Below are 20,988 nucleotides of genomic sequence, written 5' to 3' on the forward strand. Positions count from 1 at the left end.
CACACACACACACACACACACACACACACACACACACACACACACACACACACCGACTGACCCCCACGCGGTCCCCCCACACTTGTTAGAAAGTTATAATGACAGCCAGCCACTTTATTATTATTCACACCCCTCATTGTCTCCTCTCTGCTAATTACCTTCGCTCCAGCTCCGGCAGCGGCAGCGGCAGCAGTAGTAGTAGCCCTCTCTGGCCCTCTCTGGCTTTTCCCTTCCCTTTTTCCCTCTCTCTTCCACCACTGCCATTCATTTTTTATTTTTTTCTCTTCTCTTCATTCCCTCCGCCTTTTTTTCCTCCTCCTCCTCTTTTCGCGTGTCCGACCGTGAGCCTGTTTGTCCCGGCGGAATTAAGTGGCTCGAAAGGGCACGCATTAGCAATGCAGCCAGTCAGCCCCGGCAATGGCCCAACAAGCCAATTGTGTATGCAAAGCCTTTTTCTGAATCTGTAACGCAGACAAAAACAACCATCCCTGGAACGGGAGGGGAAATGTATGAGAAAAAAATATATAATAATGAAAGAGCGTGAGGGTCACATTAGTGCAGGCGGACCATCGTCCAAATGAGCAGAGCCGATCAAGCATTTGCATTCATTTAGGAGAAGGGGGCACGAGGGGCCACAAGGGCACTGGCGGTCAGGTGAGGCAGCTATCCACCAAAACTCCCACCCCACCTTTACCCCCTACTCTCTACCCGCTTCACTGGGACGCCGCTGCCCTGCGAGGTCAAGCCTTAACCAGGGGCACGTGCGTGATGGCAAACATGTTGCTCAACGCTCGGCGCTCATGTTGGCTTGACCTTGACCTTCTCCACAGCCTCCCTCCCTCCCTCCTCACCAATCCCAACAATCCCCTACACCCCCGTCCAATATCCACTGCAACAAACCCTTCCCCTACCCCCATTCAACCCTCCACCCCATCTCCCATCCCCAATCCATACCCACGATCCAAACCCCTACTCCCATCCAACCCTCCACTCCAACAACCCCTACCCCCATCCATCCACCCTCCACCTTCCACCCCCTCCAACTCACCTTGTATCCTTGTGTAGCTGTCATGTCTGTGGGGAGCCGCACCACCACAGCCCTTCAGTTCCAGGGCCCAGATGCAGGGAGAGACAGGGCTGCAGCCTAGCATCACCACACTGGGGAGGCTCAGAGCAGACAGCAGCGCAGGCACTCTGCCAAGACAGCAGGGAGCAGAGCTGCGGAGGAGCGCCGCAGGAGGTCAACAGTAGAGGAGAGGAGGAGCAGGTCAGCAGCGGAGTAGAGGAGAAAGAGGAGGTCAACTGTGGTGTACAGGAGGAGGTCAACAGTGGAGGAGAGGAGACGCTCAGCAAAGGAGAAGAAGAGGAGGTCAGCTCTAGAGTGGTAGGTCAGAGCAGAGGGACAGGTTCCTGAAGGGAAGGGTCGTGACAGCCAGGGTATTCACGATTGACATCTGAAACTTAGAGCAGTCACAGTGTTTGCACTTGACAGATAAATGAGGCACATACTTGACATTGTAGCTCTCTCATGTGTGTTTAGGGGAGATGTTCTGTTGGTAATTTATCTCAATTTAATTACACTAGAGAAGCAGGTAAGTGATGCGGTGACATAATAAGAGGAGTTGGAATTCAAATGTAGTGTAATGGAAAATGAAAGATACCCGACACCAATGGGTTTCATATTAGCTATATTTTGGGGGTCATCCCTATGTTCCCCGGGTCCTATGTTCCCCCCAACCGGGGAACTTAGGACCCTTTTTTCAAAAAAGGGTTCTAACTTCCCCGCTACTTCCAAGTAGACTGCTGCCGCATGGCAAAGCGCAGGTTGTTGTTGCACCTCTGACAGGTTAGGTTTAGGGATAGTTTTGGTCATGGCACAAATTTACCACTCAGAAACATTGCATTACTGACTGGTTAGGTTTAGGGATAGTTTTGGGAAGGGCACAATTTGAAAAATTGGAAACATACAATGCGGGGAACTTAGGACCCTTTTTTCAAAAAATGGTTCTATGTTCTCCGCTGCTTCGAGGTAAACTGCTGCTGCATGGCAAAGCGCAGGTTGTTGTTGCACCTCTGACAGGTTAGGTTTAGGGATAGTTTTGGTCATGGCACAAATTTACCACTCAGAAACATTGCATTACTGACAGGTTAGGTTTAGGGATAGTTTTGGGAAGGGCACAATTTGAAAAATTGGAAACATACAATGCGGGGAACTTAGGACCCTTTTTTCAAAAAAGGGTTCTATGTTCTCCGCTGCTTCGAGGTAAACTGCTGCTGCATGGCAAAGCGCAGGTTGTTGTTGCACCTCTGACAGGTTAGGTTTAGGGATAGTTTTGGTCAAGGCACAAATGTACACCTCAGAAACATTGCATTACTGACAGGTTAGGTTTAGGGATGGTTTTGGGAAGGGCACAATTTGAAAACTCGGAAACATAGAATGCGGGGAACATAGAACCCTTTTTTAGAAAAAGGGTCCTATGTTCCCCGGTCCCATACAAAGACAGGCGAACATAGGACCTGGGGAACATAGGACCCGGGGAACATAGGTACGCTCCCATATTTTGCTAGCATTGAGGGCGCCACCCAAGCGTTGACAAAGTGCAGCAACCAGACCCAAAGCATAATCTACATGCTCTTTCGTAGCAGTTTGACACCTGTGTGCAGGGATCTGTCGAGAACAATGGAATCAGTGCGCCACACCTCGTCAGTTGTAAAATGTGGAAAGCACAGTGCGCCACACCTCCTCAAAGCTGCTGTATAGCTGCTGTATTTCATTTTACACTGAACCAATGAGGCGTGAGAATACTGTGGTAATATAAAGCTGCGTATACACCAAAAAATGTCCTAAGCTGCCCGAGTAGCAGAGGTTGTTGAAGAAGTTTGGCTATGAGTTTCCTTTATTTGCTCTGGACATGACATTGACATCTATGTAAGGGTTAACGTTCGGCGAGAAGGTCGCTACCGTGGAATAGCAGCACGACAGAGAGAATCTTTAGACCCCGACGCGGAGCGGAGGGGTCTTGTTCTCTCTGAAGTGCTGCTATTCCACAAAGCGACCGACTCGCCGAAAGTTAACCCGCTTATTATATGGATATACTTACATGATTCACACATGGCGGGGACAGTTCTTTAGACCTATTTAATGTTAAGCTTGTTGCTGCGCAAAACAAAACAGTGCCGTTGTGGAACACCGCTAGGCAACAGCTAGGTAGCCAGGACAACAGGTGTTGTCTATCACAGCAGCTGATTAGAGTGACAAAAGACCGGACCCCCTGCGGAGTGATATGAAACATTCGCTTTAGCCACTGACTTGTATACAAGCCAGTGGCTTTAGCAGTGAACGTCTTGTTGCCATTGACAGCGGTAGCCAGGACAACGGGTGCTGTCTGTCTATCACAGCAGCTGATTAGAGTCTTGTTGAAAAGTCGCTTTAGCAGTGAAAAGTCTTGTTGCCATTGACAGCGGTCTGTTATAGACCAACCCGTCCGTTATCGAAAAATAACAGACGTCCGAACGTTGGGGAGCCCCGTTGAAATGAATGGAGCATTCGACAGATGACGTCACAACCATATAATAAAGAGAAATAATGACTTACGTCGCTCCAGTAGCGTATGTTTCTCTTGGTGTACATGCAGCTTTTATTTAGTTAAGCTATGATAAGAGAAAGTAGAGAATCAAAAGCATCCTAAGTGTGCATGTAGCAGGATTGTTTCTACTACATGTCTTGTGAGTGTGATATCACCTTCAGTAAGTTGAGATGGACCCGCTTGTACTTCTAGTGATGTGACAGTGATATTTGACTTCTGTGTTGGCACAAGGCACAGCCAGACCTGGAGAGCAGTCGCCAACAGTCGGAGGGAGAACTCCAGGAGGATGATGGCCCTGGCTGCCAATCTCCCAAACAGCTAACAGATAACACCACCCACCACCACTCTCTGCTAACAGATAACACCTCCCACCACCAGCCTCAGCTAACAGACACTGTTAACCACCACTCTCTGCTACCAGACACCGCCAACCATCAATTTGTGCACTGTCGCATGACCTTCGCTGTGGAGGTGGCACGCAGAATGGCCCAGCGCAGCCTTGAGAGGAGACCCCTGCTCAGGCTGCCGTGGGGCAGAGGTGGGGTGGGGACGGGGACGGGGAGCAGCAGACACACACCTGCTGCTGCTGTGGGGATGATGAGGAAGGCTGTGGGCCTCCACCACCCCTCCCTTTGGCATAGTCGCTTCTAGGTTCTAATTTGTAATGAAAGTTAATAAAATATATAGAGTAGAATATTTTAGTAGAAATGACTTTTTCTGCTGTTATATGTGCCATCCAAAAAACACATTGGTCCTAACTTGGGCCTTTCCCCCTGGATGCCACTGGCCTTTGGAGGACCATGAGTTGGACAAAATGATCTCAGAGATTAACAGTCAGACAATGTGAATGTATTGTTCAAAAGCCAGGTATGTGCAGAATGTGTACAGTTTCTTTTTTAGTTTTTTTTGTAAGGGAGAATTTAACAATTGTTTAAGGGGGTTATTTGTAACAGGGTTGTGTCTATTTGTGTTTGAGAACTTCTGTGCATGTTTTCAGGGAAAGGTAAGCTGTGAAACATTGAACTTGTTTGATTTGTATCAGGGTCATTATGCTTCATGTTGTTGTTTTAACCATCGTTGCTGGTGTTTTTATTTAGTATTTAACATTCAGTTGTGTGGTTGTGTAACTGAACTTGTAAAATATCTGTCTCTTCATAAATTGAAGGAACTTATTTATTTGAATTGTATCACCTTTGTTTTTTGTTGTTGTAAATTTGGGTATCTTACAAGGTTACTTTTACTGTGTATGTTTATATGTCATGGCCTTTATTATCATTTAAAAGATTGTAGTGAAAAAGGTGTGCCTTCTTAGACAGATAGCTGTCCTTTGATTGCCTGAGTTTTGTGATCACTGAACCTGTCATATTTAGATTTTTATCCATATTGTGCCATGTTCCCATTATTCATTACTGTGAATTAAAAGTATATGAAGCCGATTCTGCTGCATCAAAATGTGAATTCTAAAATCATTTGAATAAACTGTGAGTTCTGAAGTGAATCCCTCGTTCATGTCCTTCAATGTGTCTATTATTTGCTGTGTGCTTAGTTCCTATTATGCTGTGATGCTCATATATTGGGACATGCCAAGAGATGTGCGGTCTTCTACAGTACCGATAGTTTCTTTTCAAACATAGTGTAATGTATACCTGTGGGAAAAAAAACCTTGTTATAGTATAACGGTATATACGGACTGGTAGAGTGAATGGTTTATCTACAATTTTCTAGTCTCTCATTTCCAATACTCATTAACATGAGAGTGTGTATATTGCACATTATTCCTTTTAGTGCTGAAAGCAGCTGCCTGCACTGTGTTGGCTGCAGAGTTCCACAGTGCTACCGCATGATACAGCTGAAGGGCTGGTATTGTAGCTGTGAAGTGGACCCATTAAAACGTAGAGCACGCGCTTTCATAGCCACCTATCCTTCCAGAGACGCTGATCAATTCCACCCACATTACATTTTTGTATTACATAAAAGCTTAAAGCCAGCTTAACTGTCATTTCCATATGGCACCCATGATTAGCAAGGAGTGTTGGCGTTTAAAACTTGAAATTAAGATCAGTGCTCCAAGGGCATTAATAGGATGGGATGATTTCCCTCAAGCTGTGAAAAATGACAAAATGGAAATATGACATGTTTTCGCTCGTCGTCATGCGTGTGGACAGAAATAGGATTTCCATCTTCCGCCCGCGGACTCAAATTACTTATGACCAGCTTGTGTTAGAATGCATTCGATTTTCACTTTTTTTTTTTTTTAACCAGACCTGTCCAGCAAAATAAGGAAAAGAGAAATTGTTAGATTTGCGAAAATAAAAAAATAAATGTCTGTACGGTTAAAGAATAGTTTCCACATGTAAATGGAAATATGGTATTGGCCTCTGGGTAATATATCCCACTGTCCTCCTGCTTACACACATTATGCACCACACACACACACACACACACACACTCACACACACACACACACACACACACACACACACACACACACACACACACACACACACTCACACACACACACACACAGGCAGCCTGACACACACAGAGGGTAGTAAACAGGCAGGCAGGCGCTGTGCTAGTGTGCCGTGGCCCCCACACTTGAGTGGTCAGGGGTCGTGTGTTCCCTGTGTTGATTTCCGGCTGGCAGTGAAGTGATGCAGGAGTGGTTACAGTCAAAGGGATCAAACTACAGACCCACCGACCCGCGTGCCGTCGCTCTGGCTGTTTGCTAAGCCTCCCGGCCGGATAAATCCCCCCACCCCACCTTTCAGGCCCAGACGAGAGGAGGCCATCTCTTTCTGCTTTGCCGAAATCAATAGGCAACATTCTCTCTAGCAAAGCAGTCAATACCCCACACTTAAGGTGTCTGAGGAAACTAAAGAAGGCCAATAAGTGTTATTAATGCCCTGGGCTTTCCCAGGCCCTGCCTTTAAGGGTGCTTGTGGCACCCCACACGTAACGTCAACACAACCTGTGCTGTTGGTGGTGGCGGCGGTGGCCTTGCTATTGATACTGTACCACCAACCACCAGCACCTGTATACCAATACAAGACTGAGTAGTGGGCTTACAGCTGTGAGCTAAATAGGACACCGTGGCCTAGCCACAACACGCACTCAAGCAGGGGGAGAGAAAAAGCACTCGCAGTTGTCCCAATTTAAGTAATTGTGATGAATAAAAATGTCAAAGTAATTTCTTCCAACTTCCCGTTTTTTTTCTCCTCGCCGCATGTGTGCTGCTGTGCTGTGTGGTATAAAAGCCTTTGATACGGTAGCTCTTAATTATTGAACACAATATCCGCGCCCCATGTGACTAATACGAGGGGCCACATTGTTCAGTCTCTGTGCAGCTGACAGGAGTATCAGACAGCATGGCAGATTAAAGTAATGATGGCACTCGTTAATGCAAGCTTCTCCCCATCTCCTTTTAATGAAGCCAGTTTATTTTGGTGTGAGGAAGGCGATGACATCAATAAAAAATAAAAAAAGAGAAAGATGTGAGAGCTTACAGGAACATAAGAGTGGCTGTTGTTCAAGGAAAGGGGGGGGTGCTTCTTTTTTAATTCTGCGTGGGCTGAAAAACATGATAAAGACAGCCATCTATGGAAGAGAAGGCAGCTCATCTATTATTGAAGACGCCATCAACTTAAGACTTGATGAAAGTGTAATCTACAGTAGTTTTTTTGTACAGCACAATAATCTTCTACGAGGAAAGCTGTTTGTGTGCTGCCATGTTGTCTGTAGCAAACAAAATATGCACACTGCGGTGTGTGTGTGCGTGTGTGTCTGTGTCGAGGTGACAGTATCGTTCCCAAGGTCAAACACACGCTCATCTTAAAAGCTTTGAAGTGCTGCAATCATCGTTAAATGGCGGAGAGAGAGCATGTCCATTCGGAGACACTCACATGGCGGTGTGTAGCAGCATATTACACCACTGCTGATTGTTGGTTTTTTAAAAGCCTTCCCTAGAGAAACCATACCACCAGAAATTGTACTTTAAATTCATGGGGGGGCTGAAACTTGCAATTGTCATTTAGCTACTGAGCTCGTCATTTTCTCAATGCAGAGGAATCTGGAACATGTATCTCTTTCTGGTCACCGCTAAAAGACACAAGAAGTGGAGAGGAATGAGGAAAGGGCAGTTACAGCTTTGTGCGTGTGTGTGTGTGTGAGAGAGAGAGAGAGAGAGAGAGAGAGAGAGAGAGAAAGAGAGTGTGTGTGTGTGTCAGAGAGAGAGGGGCAGCATGTGTGTGTAGGTTGGTTACATTCTTCTCTTGATTCAATCAAGCGAAGGCCGTGGTTCCCAGCAGGGCTGGGGGGAAAGAGGAGACGGCTCAAGTTAAGTTCCCAGAGAGGCCTGCTGAGCCTCACGCGCAGCCTTGGATGTAATTGGCTCCCAGAAGGCGCTTCGTTATGGCGGGGGGTGAGGAGGTAACAAACACAGCCTCTGTCTCTCGGTGTGTGAGCGTGCGTCGTTTGTGTGTGTGTAGTGTGTGTATAGTGTGTAGTGTGTGGGTTGAGGAATGCCCCCTGTATCCTGTGCTGCCTCGTCCTGCCACATAGCCAGCTGCCTTCTTGCCTCTCTCTCTGCCTGCCTCGCTCCACTCCACTCCCTGGCACCGTCACAACCCTGGAGTTAATTAAAAGAACGCTTGATGCACTGTTTTCCTCATCAATCTCACTCGTGCTCTTATTACGTTTGTAATGACAGTGGGCCCTGTCCCTCACACTGGCTGAGAGATGCGGGGGCAGCAGGGGTTTGGCAGTTGGTGGGGTGAAGGATGATGGGCAGGGGAGGGTTGATGGGTGGTGATGGGGGTGATGGAGGAAGGGAGAGAAGGAGAGATAGAGGCAAGAGAGCAGGGAGGAAGAGAATAGGGAACATCAAGGGCTGTGTCTCCAATAAACCTCCCAACCACCTGTCAGTGGCCAAGACATGACAACATGCCTCTTGTCTCTTGTCCCTGCTTGTGGTCTCAGAGGGGAAGGAGTGGGGGTGATACACTGTGTTTGTGTGGGAGAGGGGGTTATATGTTTGTGTGTGCGGATGTGCGTGTGTGTGTGTGTGTGTGTGTGTGTGTGTGTGTGTGTGTGTGTGTGTGTGTGTGTGTGTGTGTGTGTGTGTGTGTTTGATGTCTATGTTTTCAACTGTGTGTGTGTGTACTTACTATACTACTATTGTGGGGACCTCAACCTGACATTTCACCTCAGCTGTGAAGACATTTGTGGTTGTGAGGACATTTTGGTCTATTCTCACAGCCATTATAAATATGTTTTGTTTTTGATGAAAAAAACTGCAGAATTGGAGAAACATTTGTTTACTGACAGGTTAGGGTTAGGGATTGTTTTGGTAAGGGCACAGTTTAGCACCCACTAGTTTTGAATGCTAGTAAAATGCATTGGAGTCAATGGAAGGTCCTCACAAAGATAGTAATAGGTGTGTGTGTGTGTGTGTGTGTGTGTGTGTGTGTGTGTGTGTGTGTGTGTGTAGGGCTGGATTAATGCACAGGCTAGATATGGCTGCAGCCTAGGGGCCCCCACCTGCCAGGGGCCCCCTGATTACCCAAAAGTGAAAAATAGCAGAATTGGGACAAGATGCAATATTGAAAAATGTATCCACCGTGTTGAGAACAGTTGGTAGACATGTTATCCTGAATTTTTAACTCGTAATTATGACACTGTCTACGTAATTTTTTCACAAAATTTGCCTTCTGGGGGGCCCCATAGTAACCTGTAGCCTAGGGGCCCCGGGCCATCTTAATCTGGCCCTGTGTGTGTGTGTGTGTGTGTGTGTGTGTGTGTGTGTGTGTGTGTGTGTGTGTGTGTGTGTGTGTGTGTGTGTGTGTGTGTGTGTGTGTGTGTGTGTGTGTGTGAGAGAGAGAGAGAGCGTATGTGTGTTGTATGTTGTTCATCTGTGTGTGTGTTTTTAACCTTGCAGTATGAGGAGCAGGTTCTCCAGTGCCCCACTGCTGATGGCTGCCACCACCACTGCCATCCTCCTAGCTCCTACAAAAAAAACCGAAAGAGAATAGAGGAGAGAGGCAGGCAGCCTCGCGAGCAGAGAGAAAAAGAAAGGCGGGAACCAGGGAGCTTTTATTATTAAGCCTCGGACAGGCGAGATGGGATGGCCACCGTTGCCGTCGTCACCACTGCTCACAGTCAGGCCGCCTTTTTTAATTCCCTTCATCATGGCAAAGACCTTCAAGCTGAAATCTCCTGTAAAGGTGACGGCCGCCTCTGTCATTCACACAGGGGATTTTCAAATGTCAGGCGCCCCAACCAGAGATTTGTCTCATTAAAACACCCGCCGGATGACCACTCGAGCCTTTCTCTTACCCCCTCCCTTCCTCTCTCTTTCTATCCCCCTTTCTTTCACTAACTCTCCCCCCCCCTCTCTTTCTCTCTCCTTCTGTCAGACAATCACCTGAGAAAAGAGGGGACTGAGAGGAAACATTTATAATCATCTCTGCTGCCACGAGGACCTTTGGGGATGCATGGCGAACAAGAACAAGGATAAATGCAAAGTTGAGCTATTCTTGTAGGAATCGGAGCTGCTCTATTTTAGATAGGCGCATCATTGTCTGTCTGGATGCATACACAGCCCCCTAATGGCTTAAGTGGCAGCGAAAGTGCAAAAATTCCTCGTCGGTTGCACACAAAACAGCTTTCTGATCGCCCTTGTTCCATTTACGCTGGACGGACTCCCAAAACAGTGCCGATGAAATTGCAGTGTTGTCTTGTGATTTTGAGGGGCCCCATTAATCCATTGTTTAACCCATTCACCAAAAAACAAGCCACAAAAAAGTTGTTGTCGAGGCTTTCTAACAGCAGCTAGGCGTAAGCTTTTAGAGGCATGATCAATCTCACACAGACTGGAGATGTGCATTTTGTTAGAAGCAGGAACGTGTCCAATTTGTTCACCTGTACGTGTCTAGAAACACTTCCTAAAACTTCTGTTGGGCAGGGTTGAGAGGTGTTGGTTGGGACTGTAATATAATTTCATCCAAGCCAACAAAAATAAACCAGTTACTTGAAATCCAATTGTGCCCATTTCTCCCTGGGACTAATCGTGACCTAGAGACACAACAGAAGTGAAAAATCTGCCGCCCAAATCCTCAACAAACCTGCTGCTGTGTGCTTTGCTCAGGCTCAGACTGTACCCTGGGGGAATAGTACTTTTGAGAGGAGTAAAGGACGTGGCTTTGTTTGGCCAAGGAAGAGGTTGGTTATCCATCATAATTATAATTAGAAAGTGTCGCCTCACCTTTCTGCCACATCAGCCTCTGATTTAATATGCTCTGCCTGTGGAGAGTAATTGAATTGTGTGTAAGAGAAAGGAGTGCGTCAGCAGGCACAGCAGAGAGAGGAAGAGAATGGTGGTTCAGTGTGTGCATGTGTGTGTGAGAGAGGGAAAGAGACAGACAGACAGACAAGCCTGAGAGAGAGAGATAGTGTGTGTGTGTGTGTGTGTGTGTGTGTGTGTGTGTGTGTGTGTGTGTGTGTGTGAACAGACAGACAGAATAACCTGTGTGTGTGTGTGTGTGTGTGTGTGTGTGTGTGTGTGTGTGTGTGTGTGTGTGTGTGTGTGTGTGTGTGTGTGTGTGTGTGTGTGTGTGTGTCACGGTGTTTGCATACGTGTTAGACCCAAGGGCTTTTGTGGAGAGGAGAAAGGGAATTAATTAAAACACAGGTTTATCCTTTCAGCAGTAGTACCAGTAATGAGCAGGTCCATAGCCATGAATGCTTATGTATTCAAATAGAGTTGGCTTAGTTTAGTTTAGTGGAGTGAGGCCTTGTGTTCATCAGGAGCAGAGAGAGAGAGAGAGAGAGAGAGAGAGAGAGAGAGAGAGAGAGAGAGAGAGAGAGAGAGAGAGAGAGAGAGAGAGAGAGAGAGAGAGAGAGAGAGAAAAGAGGAGCTGATGGAGGAGAGGAAAGGGAAATGCTACTGGGAACAGATGAGACTGAAAAATATTTACGCTGGCATCACAGCCTTGGAAAGAAGACAGTTAATCACTTCCACAGGTTGACCTGAGGAGCCCTGTGAAAAGTACAAATGACCTTAAAATATGTAATCAGCTTTGCATACCGAGTCTCTATGGAGAGACAGAGAGATGTGTGTGGTGAATGATATGCGATCTCTGGACCAAACACGGAAGCAAAACACAATGGCTAATTATTACAAAAGAATTGTTTTAATATTATTTTCACAAAAAAAATCTCAACACAAAATAATGAGATGCACTCAGTGCATCATCACCACAGATAAACATCTACCATGACTGACAGCAGAGCTAAAATCAAGAGGGAGGGAAGCTTACGGCTTAAAAACAAGCTGTACAAAAAGAAAAGAAGCACACAGAAAGGCAAGAAAATTAGTTTTTTGTTTTTTTTTTAAAGAACATTAAGTGGGTCCACAATATACTGATGGTGAGTACAAATGAGAGGGGAACCGTATCACCTCAAAGCCTGGCTCTACTAGCAGTTCCCCAATTTGGAGTGATTGTGGTTGGGGAGAGGTGTGTGCAGCTATGGGGGGCCCCTTTGGAGGACCCTGACTAGTAGTAGCTGTAGAGGGCACAAGTCCCATGCTGGGTGCTAAATCGGTGCCTCCGTGTTGCCTAGACAACACCTATGCTCTGCTTTCTACACTACACAGTGCACCTTTGATGATGCCACCAATGTGCCAAACAGCACACATACGCACAGTACGTATGCACACACTATCAAAGACGGGGTGTTTTAGCCATAGGTCACTTCTGTCCATTTTGTTTTTTGTCTTCTTTGTCTTTGTTTTGTTTCTTATAGATTTGTTTTGAAGGGGAAAGAAAGGTGGGGATACACTTAGTTTTGTGAGTTGAGAAAATGCCACAAAAAGGCAAAAAAGAAAGGAGAAACCTTTATCTCTTCAACAGCAAGTAACTTCCCTGCCATGATCATATGACGGTAACAGTAACCCCTGGTAGATGACAGGAGAGCTCTGAATCCCAAAATGCTGAATCCTGAATCCCAAAATGTCCAAAGACATTATTCAGAAAAAACATTCAGAAAAAAATATTGTACAATGGATTGCCTTGAAACAAGTTGACACACAATTTATTTCTATGCTAAAAAAACCCCCCAAAAAACATCTAAAGCGTTAAAGATCTTTTGTTGCTGTTAAATAATATTGCCACTGATAAGAGTGTAAAGTGTTTAAATCTAAAACATCAAGGATGGGTTTTTTGTTGTTTAGCAATATTGCCATTGTTGTTGTCGTGCGTGTGAAGTGTGAATGTGTTGGTGCAGGAGATAGGTCTGCGAGTAATAAAGGAGCCATTTCATGGGGCTCTCTGCTCTGCTCTGCACATACACACAGAGGACAATCACTCAGCCCTCCTCCTCCTCCTCCTCCTCCTCCTCCTCCACAGGGCTGGGCTGGGCTGGCCGCCTCACTCCACTCTCTTGCCTTATACAAGTGTGCCTACTGGTGGACAAATTGGGGTACTGAAAGGGACACAGAGTCACTGAATCAGCCATGTTTTGTTACTATGTGATGGGAGACAACGGAAGCCTGGGCACAGGAGATGGGCTTAGAGAGCGAGTTTGTGTGTAAAGAGTGCTTCAGAGGAGCATGGATGGTGTTTTGAAGGGACGTCCCAGGAAGGTTACAGGCCGAAGCGTGCTGGGGTACGTTTAGGGGTGGCGGGCACCTCCTCTCGTCTGCCAGGGGTACAGATTCTTGGGGACCTGGAAGAAAAGGGGAGAAGACACCATTTATTGACCAGTTCTTTTTTTTTTTAACAATACAATAAAACATATCAATATGTGTTCCAGTGTTGGCATCCTCTAGTGTCTTTACATCACTTAATGTACGTATGTACAGTTGAGGACGATATTATTAGCCCCTCTCCTGAAATTAGACATTTCTCTTGATTTCTCAGTAAGAATGACCATTATTCACCGTTTCTGTTATTCTGGAAACAAATACACTGATGGAGATAATGTTCAATGGGTTGAATTTGGATTTTTCTATTGTTTCGATGAGTTTAAACAAAAAAGGGCAAAAATGACAAGGACAAAATTATTAGCCCCATGATCATTAATTGTCAATATGGCGCCATTTATGAACCAAAACTGACAACAGGCTCTGATAAGTTGCTACCTAGGTTGGCACATGCCCCACTAGGGATTTTGGCCCATTTCTTCACTGCAAAGTGTTCTAGCTGGTCCAAGTCGCATGGATGCTGAGCATAGACATTAACCACAGACTCTCAGTGGGATTGAGGACTGGACTATGAGCGGGTGATTCCAATATCATGGTTTTAGTGTCTTTGAAGAACCTCTGAACTAATCTAAATGTATGCTTTGGGTTGCAATGTTGTTGGAAGACCCAGCAATCCAGATTCAGACCCAGACTCCCTGTCTCAGAGGCTGAATAACAGACTAAACTTGATGCCCTTCCACTATGTGTAACTGTGGAAACTGCTTAGCCTCATTAGACCAAAGAAGCATTGGACACCTGCCTAGATGATTGTTATTGACCTGGCCTCACCTGCAGCCCCCCCTCCCCCCCCCCAAGAAAGACAGTTGTTAGGGCTTGTCATCATATTGGGCTTTGGGGCCATCATCACAGAAGAACCCCTTTACTAAAGGCAGTGCATATCAGAGTGTTATTGAGCTTTGCCTGTGAACATTTGAAAGTCAAAAATGAGTTTTGAACGTCTCTGCTTTCATCTGATGATATTCAATTGCACCTGCTTTGATGCATGAATTCTGCTTCTGTCAGGTGAAGAAAGGGATAGACCTTGAATCGTTATAAGATGGTTTCCACAATTAAACATGGTGGTGGATGCATCATTCTGTGGCAGCCTCAGCCACAGGAAACCTTGTTTGGGTGTACGGCACCATAAAAACTGAAAATTATGATAGAATGTGGAAAGTGACCTTGCAAAAATATGCTCATAGAGGGAGTTAAGATCTTCACTGGATCTTTCAATAAGATAATAACCCAAAACTTGCATCTAAAATAGTTCAAATGTTCTTCAAGGATACTAAAACCATGGTCATGGAGTGGTTCAGACCTCAATCCCTTAGATAGTATTTGAAGAGTGCTGAAAATGAATGTCCATCCTCAACATCCATGCAATTTGGACCAGCTTAACTATTTGCAATTAAAAAAGTGGGCCAAAATCCCTGGTAGGACATGTGCCAACATAGTTAACAACTAATCAAAGTGCCTGGTGTCAATTTTTATTCATAAATGGCACTGTATTGACTATTAATGATAAGGGGGCTAATAATTTTGTCCTTGCCATTTTTACACTTTTTTGTTTAAACTCATTGTGAAAATGGAAAAGTCCAAATTGAACTTATTGGATACTATCTCCATGGTGTATTCGTTTCCAGAATAACATACATTTATTAATAATGATCATTCTCAATGATCAATGAAGAGATATGTCTAATTTCAGGAGGGGGGGCTAATAATATCGTCCTCAACTGTATGCCCCTGCACTGATCTGACTGCAAAATGAATTATGTTTAAAAGCTCTACTTATGCATTTACCACAACCATGATGAAAGACTAAATACACCATCTCTGATAAGCATGAGCAACTAAAACTTACTCCCCTCAATACAAATTTGTCTCTCAGTTGATTTCATAGAGACCTTATAGTGACAAGAACCTCAGCGGTTTCAGAGTCATTTATGACCAGGGTGTTTGTTTAATTGTTTTTTCTTTTCAACATTTTTTTTCCTAAATTGGGCAAACAGTAGTGTGAATAAGTCAGAGAGAGAACAGACATATGGGTGGCTGGCTGGAAGGAGGGTAAGACAGTCGTGAGTGAGCTAGAAATAGTGAGTGAGACAGGTGGGGATGGAATATGAGGGGGAGACATGGCTGTAGGGAAGGGGGTGAGACACTAATATGAGTACTGGTAATAGAATCTAGAGATAGGCAGGAGGCTGGGGAGGGTAAGACAGCAGCGAAAGTGAGCTTGAGAGAGATTTAGACAGAACCGCAGAGAAGGTGGGGGTGAGACAGCAATGAGTAAGAGAGCCAGAGACAGATGGCTAGATCACAGTAGTGGGAGCGAGAAAGAGAAAGAGGCGGAGAGAGATTTATACAAGGTTGAATGAAAGGTGGGGGTGAGACAGTAATGAGTGAGGGAAACAGAGACAGATAGACAGGTTTGAGTGAAAAGAGGGGGGGTGAGACAGCAATATGAGTGAATGCCAGAGACAGGACAGGGCTGCAATGGAAGGAGCGTTGAGACAGCGATATGAACGAGAGCCATGAGACAGATAGACGGGCTGGATGGATGGAGGGGGGGGGGGGGGGGTGAGAAGTGCTGAAAGTGAGGACAGGGGAGAGTAGAGGAGGACAGTCCGTCTCTCCGAGGGCCGCTGCGGTGCTGCGCGCCATGACAGCGCAATCTATCATCTTTAATTACAGCCCGGCCGCTACCAAGCTGCAGTCCCTCCTCCACACCACACCACAGCACAGCACAGCACAGCCATGCGGTAGCCACTACCAAGCAGCACCCCTCCACACCACATCACGTCAGGACCACGCAGCCACCGCAATTACACCCAGAAGGCCCTGACCTCACAACCAACTGCCTCCCTTCATCAAATGACACACACAAGCACGCAGACACAGCCAACACGCACACGCACACACACCCTTCAGACCAATCACATACACACTAGTGTTGCACCGATACCGATACCAGTATCGGCCGGGGCCCCGATACTGCACTAAAATGGTGGTATCGGTATCGGCGAGTACCAACAAATAGGGCACCGATACCATTTACAGATGCTCGTATGACACTTGAACGCAGCCTTGAACTTTTTATATTATATTTCGATATCAGAGGTATTTTTAAAAGTATAAAAAGTTCTACTGGATTCACTTTGTACAGTATTAGTCTTTTTCCTGTTTCACAAAGGTAGGCAGCAGCCTAACAAAGCCATGATAGCAATGATGTTACATCCAAGTAGTAGCCTATGCAGCTCTTCATAAAGCCTATATACTATACATTTTAACCAGAGTAGTATCGGCATCGGCCGATACTGCACAGTCGAGTATCAGGTATCGTATCGGGGCCAAAAAATGGTATCGGTGCAACTCTAATACACACCCATAACACACCCGTCACATACATACACACTCGCTCACGCACACTCGCTCACGCACACTCGCTCACGCACACTCGCTCACACACACGCACTCGCACTCGCTCACACACACGCACTCGCTCACACACACGCACTCGCTCACACACACACACTCGCTCACACACACACACACACACACACACACACACACACACACACACACACACACACACACACCCCTCGGTGGCCATCAGACTTCACCCCAGTACCCAGCAGGTAAGTTCATACGGTACATACCACCCTGGACGTGGCAGCAGCAGCAGCATCTCCTACCTCTTGTCTCTTGTCATCTCTCTTAGGCAATCAATATGCTTTCAATCTCTCTCTCCTTCAGTCCCCCCCCACCCTTTGGTGGGTCAGACACGGCATATCACTCAATCCCCTCTGCCCTCCTCCCATTCTTTTACTTTGTTGTTGTTATTTTTTTTTATCTAAATTGCGGCCCATGCAAAGGAGGCTTGTTGTTTTATGTCGTCTACGGGCTTGTTTTTTTGAGAGCAGCACTAACAAAAAAGCGAGCATTGACCCAGGCTGCCCCCTTTCTCGCTCTGTCTGTCTGACTGTCTCTCTCTCTCTCTCGTTCTCCTCAAAAACCACTCCAGGGGCTTTGTAGCAGAAGTGATCCTCAGATCACAGTGAACCAGGAAGAGTGAAGGAGGGGGAAGGGGGGCACATGGGCAAATGGGGTGGTACTAGTGGAGAGTTGTTGAAATTAGGGTGGGGGGTGAGGGGTATCCAGACATAGCTGCATGGATGAAGGAGTATTATAGTGGGGTGGGCTATGATGCGGCAAGAGGTGGGCTAGACTACACACTCAGTGAGATGAAAGCCAAATTCAGGCTAATGTGCCGGCTGCATGGCTCCTAATGCTATGTGGAGTTTGGGAGGCAGAGTGCAGACAGAGGACGATTTTTTTTGTGAGTGGTCCCAGTCTGTATGTGTGTGTGACAGAGAGAGAGAGAGAGAGAGCGAGACAGACAGACAGACAGACAGTCTGTGTAGTGTGTGTGTGTGTGTGTGTGTGTGTGTGTGTGTGTGCGTGTGTGTGTGTCTCCGTTTGCGTGCTAGTGTGCTTGTCCACGTGTGTGCACGTGGCTGTCTGTCCATGTGTGTGTGCGCTAGAAGGCCTCTCCTTTTCAACTGCCAGGTGTGTTGTAACCCGAGCCTTTCAGGCAAGAGAGGAGATTGTGATAATGGAAGCACAATCACACACAGCCTTCCTCAATAACACAACCTCCTCATCTCCATTGATCAGGCAAATGTACAAACACTGGATATCTACACACACAAAAAAAGAAAAACCATCGCTGAGAGCCCTATTCTATTCTCTATTTCCTGTGAGGTCCACTAAGCTCTCTGCTCATACAACAGAGAGTAACCTTGGCAATTCATGTTGGTTAGTTCTGTTGTCGTGTTTACACTACTTCCCCTTTCTATGCTGGTGAAAAGGGCCCCCAGTTTACGACTCGCTCTTCTGTTATTGGGACTCAATAGGAAAAATCCATCCGACTGTGTGTCTATTCAACTCACTTCGGTGCGATGGCACAGTGATGTGTGGTGTAGTTAATAAGAACTGAACCACTGAGGACGGTATGCCATGGCAGGAGCCACAAAACTGTGGAAAGAGGACCTCTAAAGCATCAGCTCATGAAAATAAAGAATGAAATCATCCGAAAAATGCTGCACTCTGGTTGGCTTTGGTTTATTGATTGTGTATTCTGTGAACAATGTTACTGCCGTTTCATCAAGTTGACTTGGTGGAGTGATTTATCCCATTGGAGTACTTATGACTGCACATCACAAGCATGTGGAAACTGGCTATGCATGGGGGCTCTGTGTTTTAAATAATGAAATATAAATAAAAATATATAAATCCATGGATCACATTCATTCTTGAGGCAATGAAAGGAGCCATGCCCAAGGCGCTCCTGAAAGAGGACCTTCAAATTATCTTATAATAAAATAAATAAAAGTTAAAAAAGAAAATACATCACCCACATGAATGGCAATCCCATCACGATTTAATAAGATTATCACAAACATCTTGGTGAGGAGGAGATTGCCATATGCCCAGACAATAGGCTTTTGGGGCTTGCAGATAAACACGACTGATTAATTAATAAAGTGCTCATCGCTAGTGGAACTCATCTCCTTTCGACTGCCACACACTCCTGACAGACAGACGGAGAGAGAGGTGTGCAAAAATTAATTTGGGGCGGGGTGGTGGGGAAGATGGGGGGCGGTTGCGGAAGGGGGTTCATCAGAAAATGAAAGCCGTTTTATCTATCCCTCTATTCCTCCTCTCTCACTCTCTCCATCTTTCTCTCTCTCTGTCTCTTCCATCTCTCTCTCTTCCATCTCTCTCTTAGCACAGGCGCTCCGTCTCCACAGTGGCCCGGTGGAAATTGCTACAGTAATGGGGGTCAGCCAGGAGTCAATATTATTTCTGTTCCCCTCATGTGGAGACAAGAGGTGAGAAAAGCTCATCAAGAAGACAAAGAGAATCACAGACGAAGAGGGAGGGGGAGAGCGAGAGACAGGGAGAGAGAGAGATAGTGGGAGAGATGGGGAGAGAGAGCGGGGGGGAATAAGAGAGAGAGAGAGAGACAGAATGAGAAAGAGCGAGTAGAGGGGTGGAGAAGAGAAAAATAAGGTGCGAATAAGTTGAGCGGGCAAAAAAGGATGAATGAGGATGCCAAAATGGCCAGGAGAAGAGATCCTCTCTGCTGAAGATGGTCGTGTATGTGCGTGATTGTGTGCACGTGCGTATGTGTGAATGTATAAACTATATAACTACAGTGAGTGACATCAGTGGATGTGTTGCTGTTTAAAGCATAGCATTATTGGTGTGGCTGCCTCTTGAGAATCAGGTCTACTGGGACTTCAAACCTCTAAACTTCTGATTAGATGCTCTACCCACCTCCAGGTCCATTAAACACCTCCACACGCACAGAGGAGTTGAATAATAATTTAAGCCCCTTCCCGTACCCCCCAGTTTAGACCGGCAATTAGGAGCCATTTTCATCACGCCTCATCCTACTGTGGCAATTATGCGGCCCTACTGTGTTAAAACGCCAGTCTGCAGGCCTAATAGAAGCACCGAAGGGCTCCGGATAAACAGGTGCGTCAGCGTTAAACCAGCCAACCACCCCAGCCCACCCCAGCTCTCTGGCCCCACCACCTCGCCACTTCACTCCACTCCCTGCTTTCTTTCTCATCAGGGGGGGGTACAGGTAGCCATTAGGCTCCCGCAGGCTCTGGACCCCTCAGCAAAACACTTTGGTAATAGTATGCGTCATGTTAATGATGTGCAGGCACAGAAATAAACCGTGTGTGTGTGTGTGTGTGTGTGTGTGTGTGTGTGTGTGTGTGTGTGTGTGTGTGTGTGTGTGTGTGTGTGTGTGTGTTGAGGCTTACTTGATGCCCAGGTTGTGTGTGTGTGTGTGTGTGTGTGTGTGTGTGTGTGTGTGTGTGTGTGTGTGTGTGTGTGTGTGTGTGTGTGTGTGTGTGTGTGTGTGTGTGTGTGTGTGTGTGTTGAGGAGGCCTACTTGATGCCCAGGTTGTGTGTGTGTGTGTGTGTGTGTGTGTGTGTGTGTGTGTGTGTGTGTGTGTGTGTGTGTGTGTGTGTGTTGAGGAGGCCTACTTGATGCCCAGGTTGTGTGTGTGTGTGTGTGTGTGTGTGTGTGTGTGTGTGTGTGTGTGTGTGTGTGTGTGTGTGTGTGTGTGTGTGTGTGTGTGTGTGTGTGTGTGTGTGTGTGTGTGTGTGTGTTGAGGAGGCCTACTTGTTCAGGAGGCCTACTTGATGCCCAGGTTGTGTGTGTGTGTGTGTGTGTGTGTGTGTGTGTGTGTGTGTGTGTGTGTGTGTGTGTGTGTGTGTGTGTGTGTGTGTGTGTGTGTGTGTGTGTGTGTGTCTGTGTGTGTGTGTGTGTGTGTGTGTGTGTGTGTTGAGGCTTACTTGATGCCCAGGTTGTTCTTCCTGTCCTGCTCCTCCTTGCGTGCTTTGATCTGCTCCTCAGCCATGGACATCTCCTCCTCCATGTTGGTGATCTCCTCCTTGGCACGACGCCGGTTCTCCTGCAGAGAGAGAGAAGAGAAGAGAAGAGAAGAGAAGAGAAGAGAAGAGAAGAGAAGAGAGAGAGAGAGAGAGAGATCTTGAGTTCTCCACCAGGAAGTATAGACATTCGCCATGTAGTTTGATTTGAAATCATAATTTGAATTCTCAGAGTACGTTGAGGACGTG

The 20,988-nt window shown here is 46.3% G+C and overlaps 2 protein-coding genes across 3 annotated transcripts in view; one reads left to right on the top strand and one right to left on the bottom strand.

Moving 5' to 3' along the window:
• LOC134438509 (centrosome-associated protein CEP250) overlaps positions 1-5,085 on the top strand; it is a 209,862-nt gene extending 204,777 nt beyond the window's left edge. For both annotated transcript variants that reach the window (XM_063188086.1, XM_063188087.1), the window contains exons 39-40: positions 1,066-1,384; positions 3,819-5,085. In XM_063188086.1, coding sequence (XP_063044156.1) covers positions 1,066-1,384; positions 3,819-4,238 — 739 coding nt within the window. In that variant the 3' untranslated portion in view covers positions 4,239-5,085. The remainder of the gene's footprint in view (positions 1-1,065; positions 1,385-3,818) is intronic.
• A 6,669-nt stretch (positions 5,086-11,754) lies between these two features.
• The window catches only part of dhx38 (DEAH (Asp-Glu-Ala-His) box polypeptide 38), a 47,387-nt gene continuing 38,153 nt past the window's right edge, over positions 11,755-20,988 (bottom strand). Inside the window, exons 26-27 of the mRNA XM_063188636.1 lie at positions 20,704-20,822; positions 11,755-13,310 (exon numbers count right to left, since the gene is read on the bottom strand). Coding sequence (XP_063044706.1) covers positions 13,229-13,310; positions 20,704-20,822 — 201 coding nt within the window. The 3' untranslated portion in view covers positions 11,755-13,228. The remainder of the gene's footprint in view (positions 13,311-20,703; positions 20,823-20,988) is intronic.

Source organism: Engraulis encrasicolus, chromosome 22 (genome assembly GCF_034702125.1).
Source record: "Engraulis encrasicolus isolate BLACKSEA-1 chromosome 22, IST_EnEncr_1.0, whole genome shotgun sequence".
NCBI lineage: Eukaryota > Metazoa > Chordata > Actinopteri > Clupeiformes > Engraulidae > Engraulis > Engraulis encrasicolus.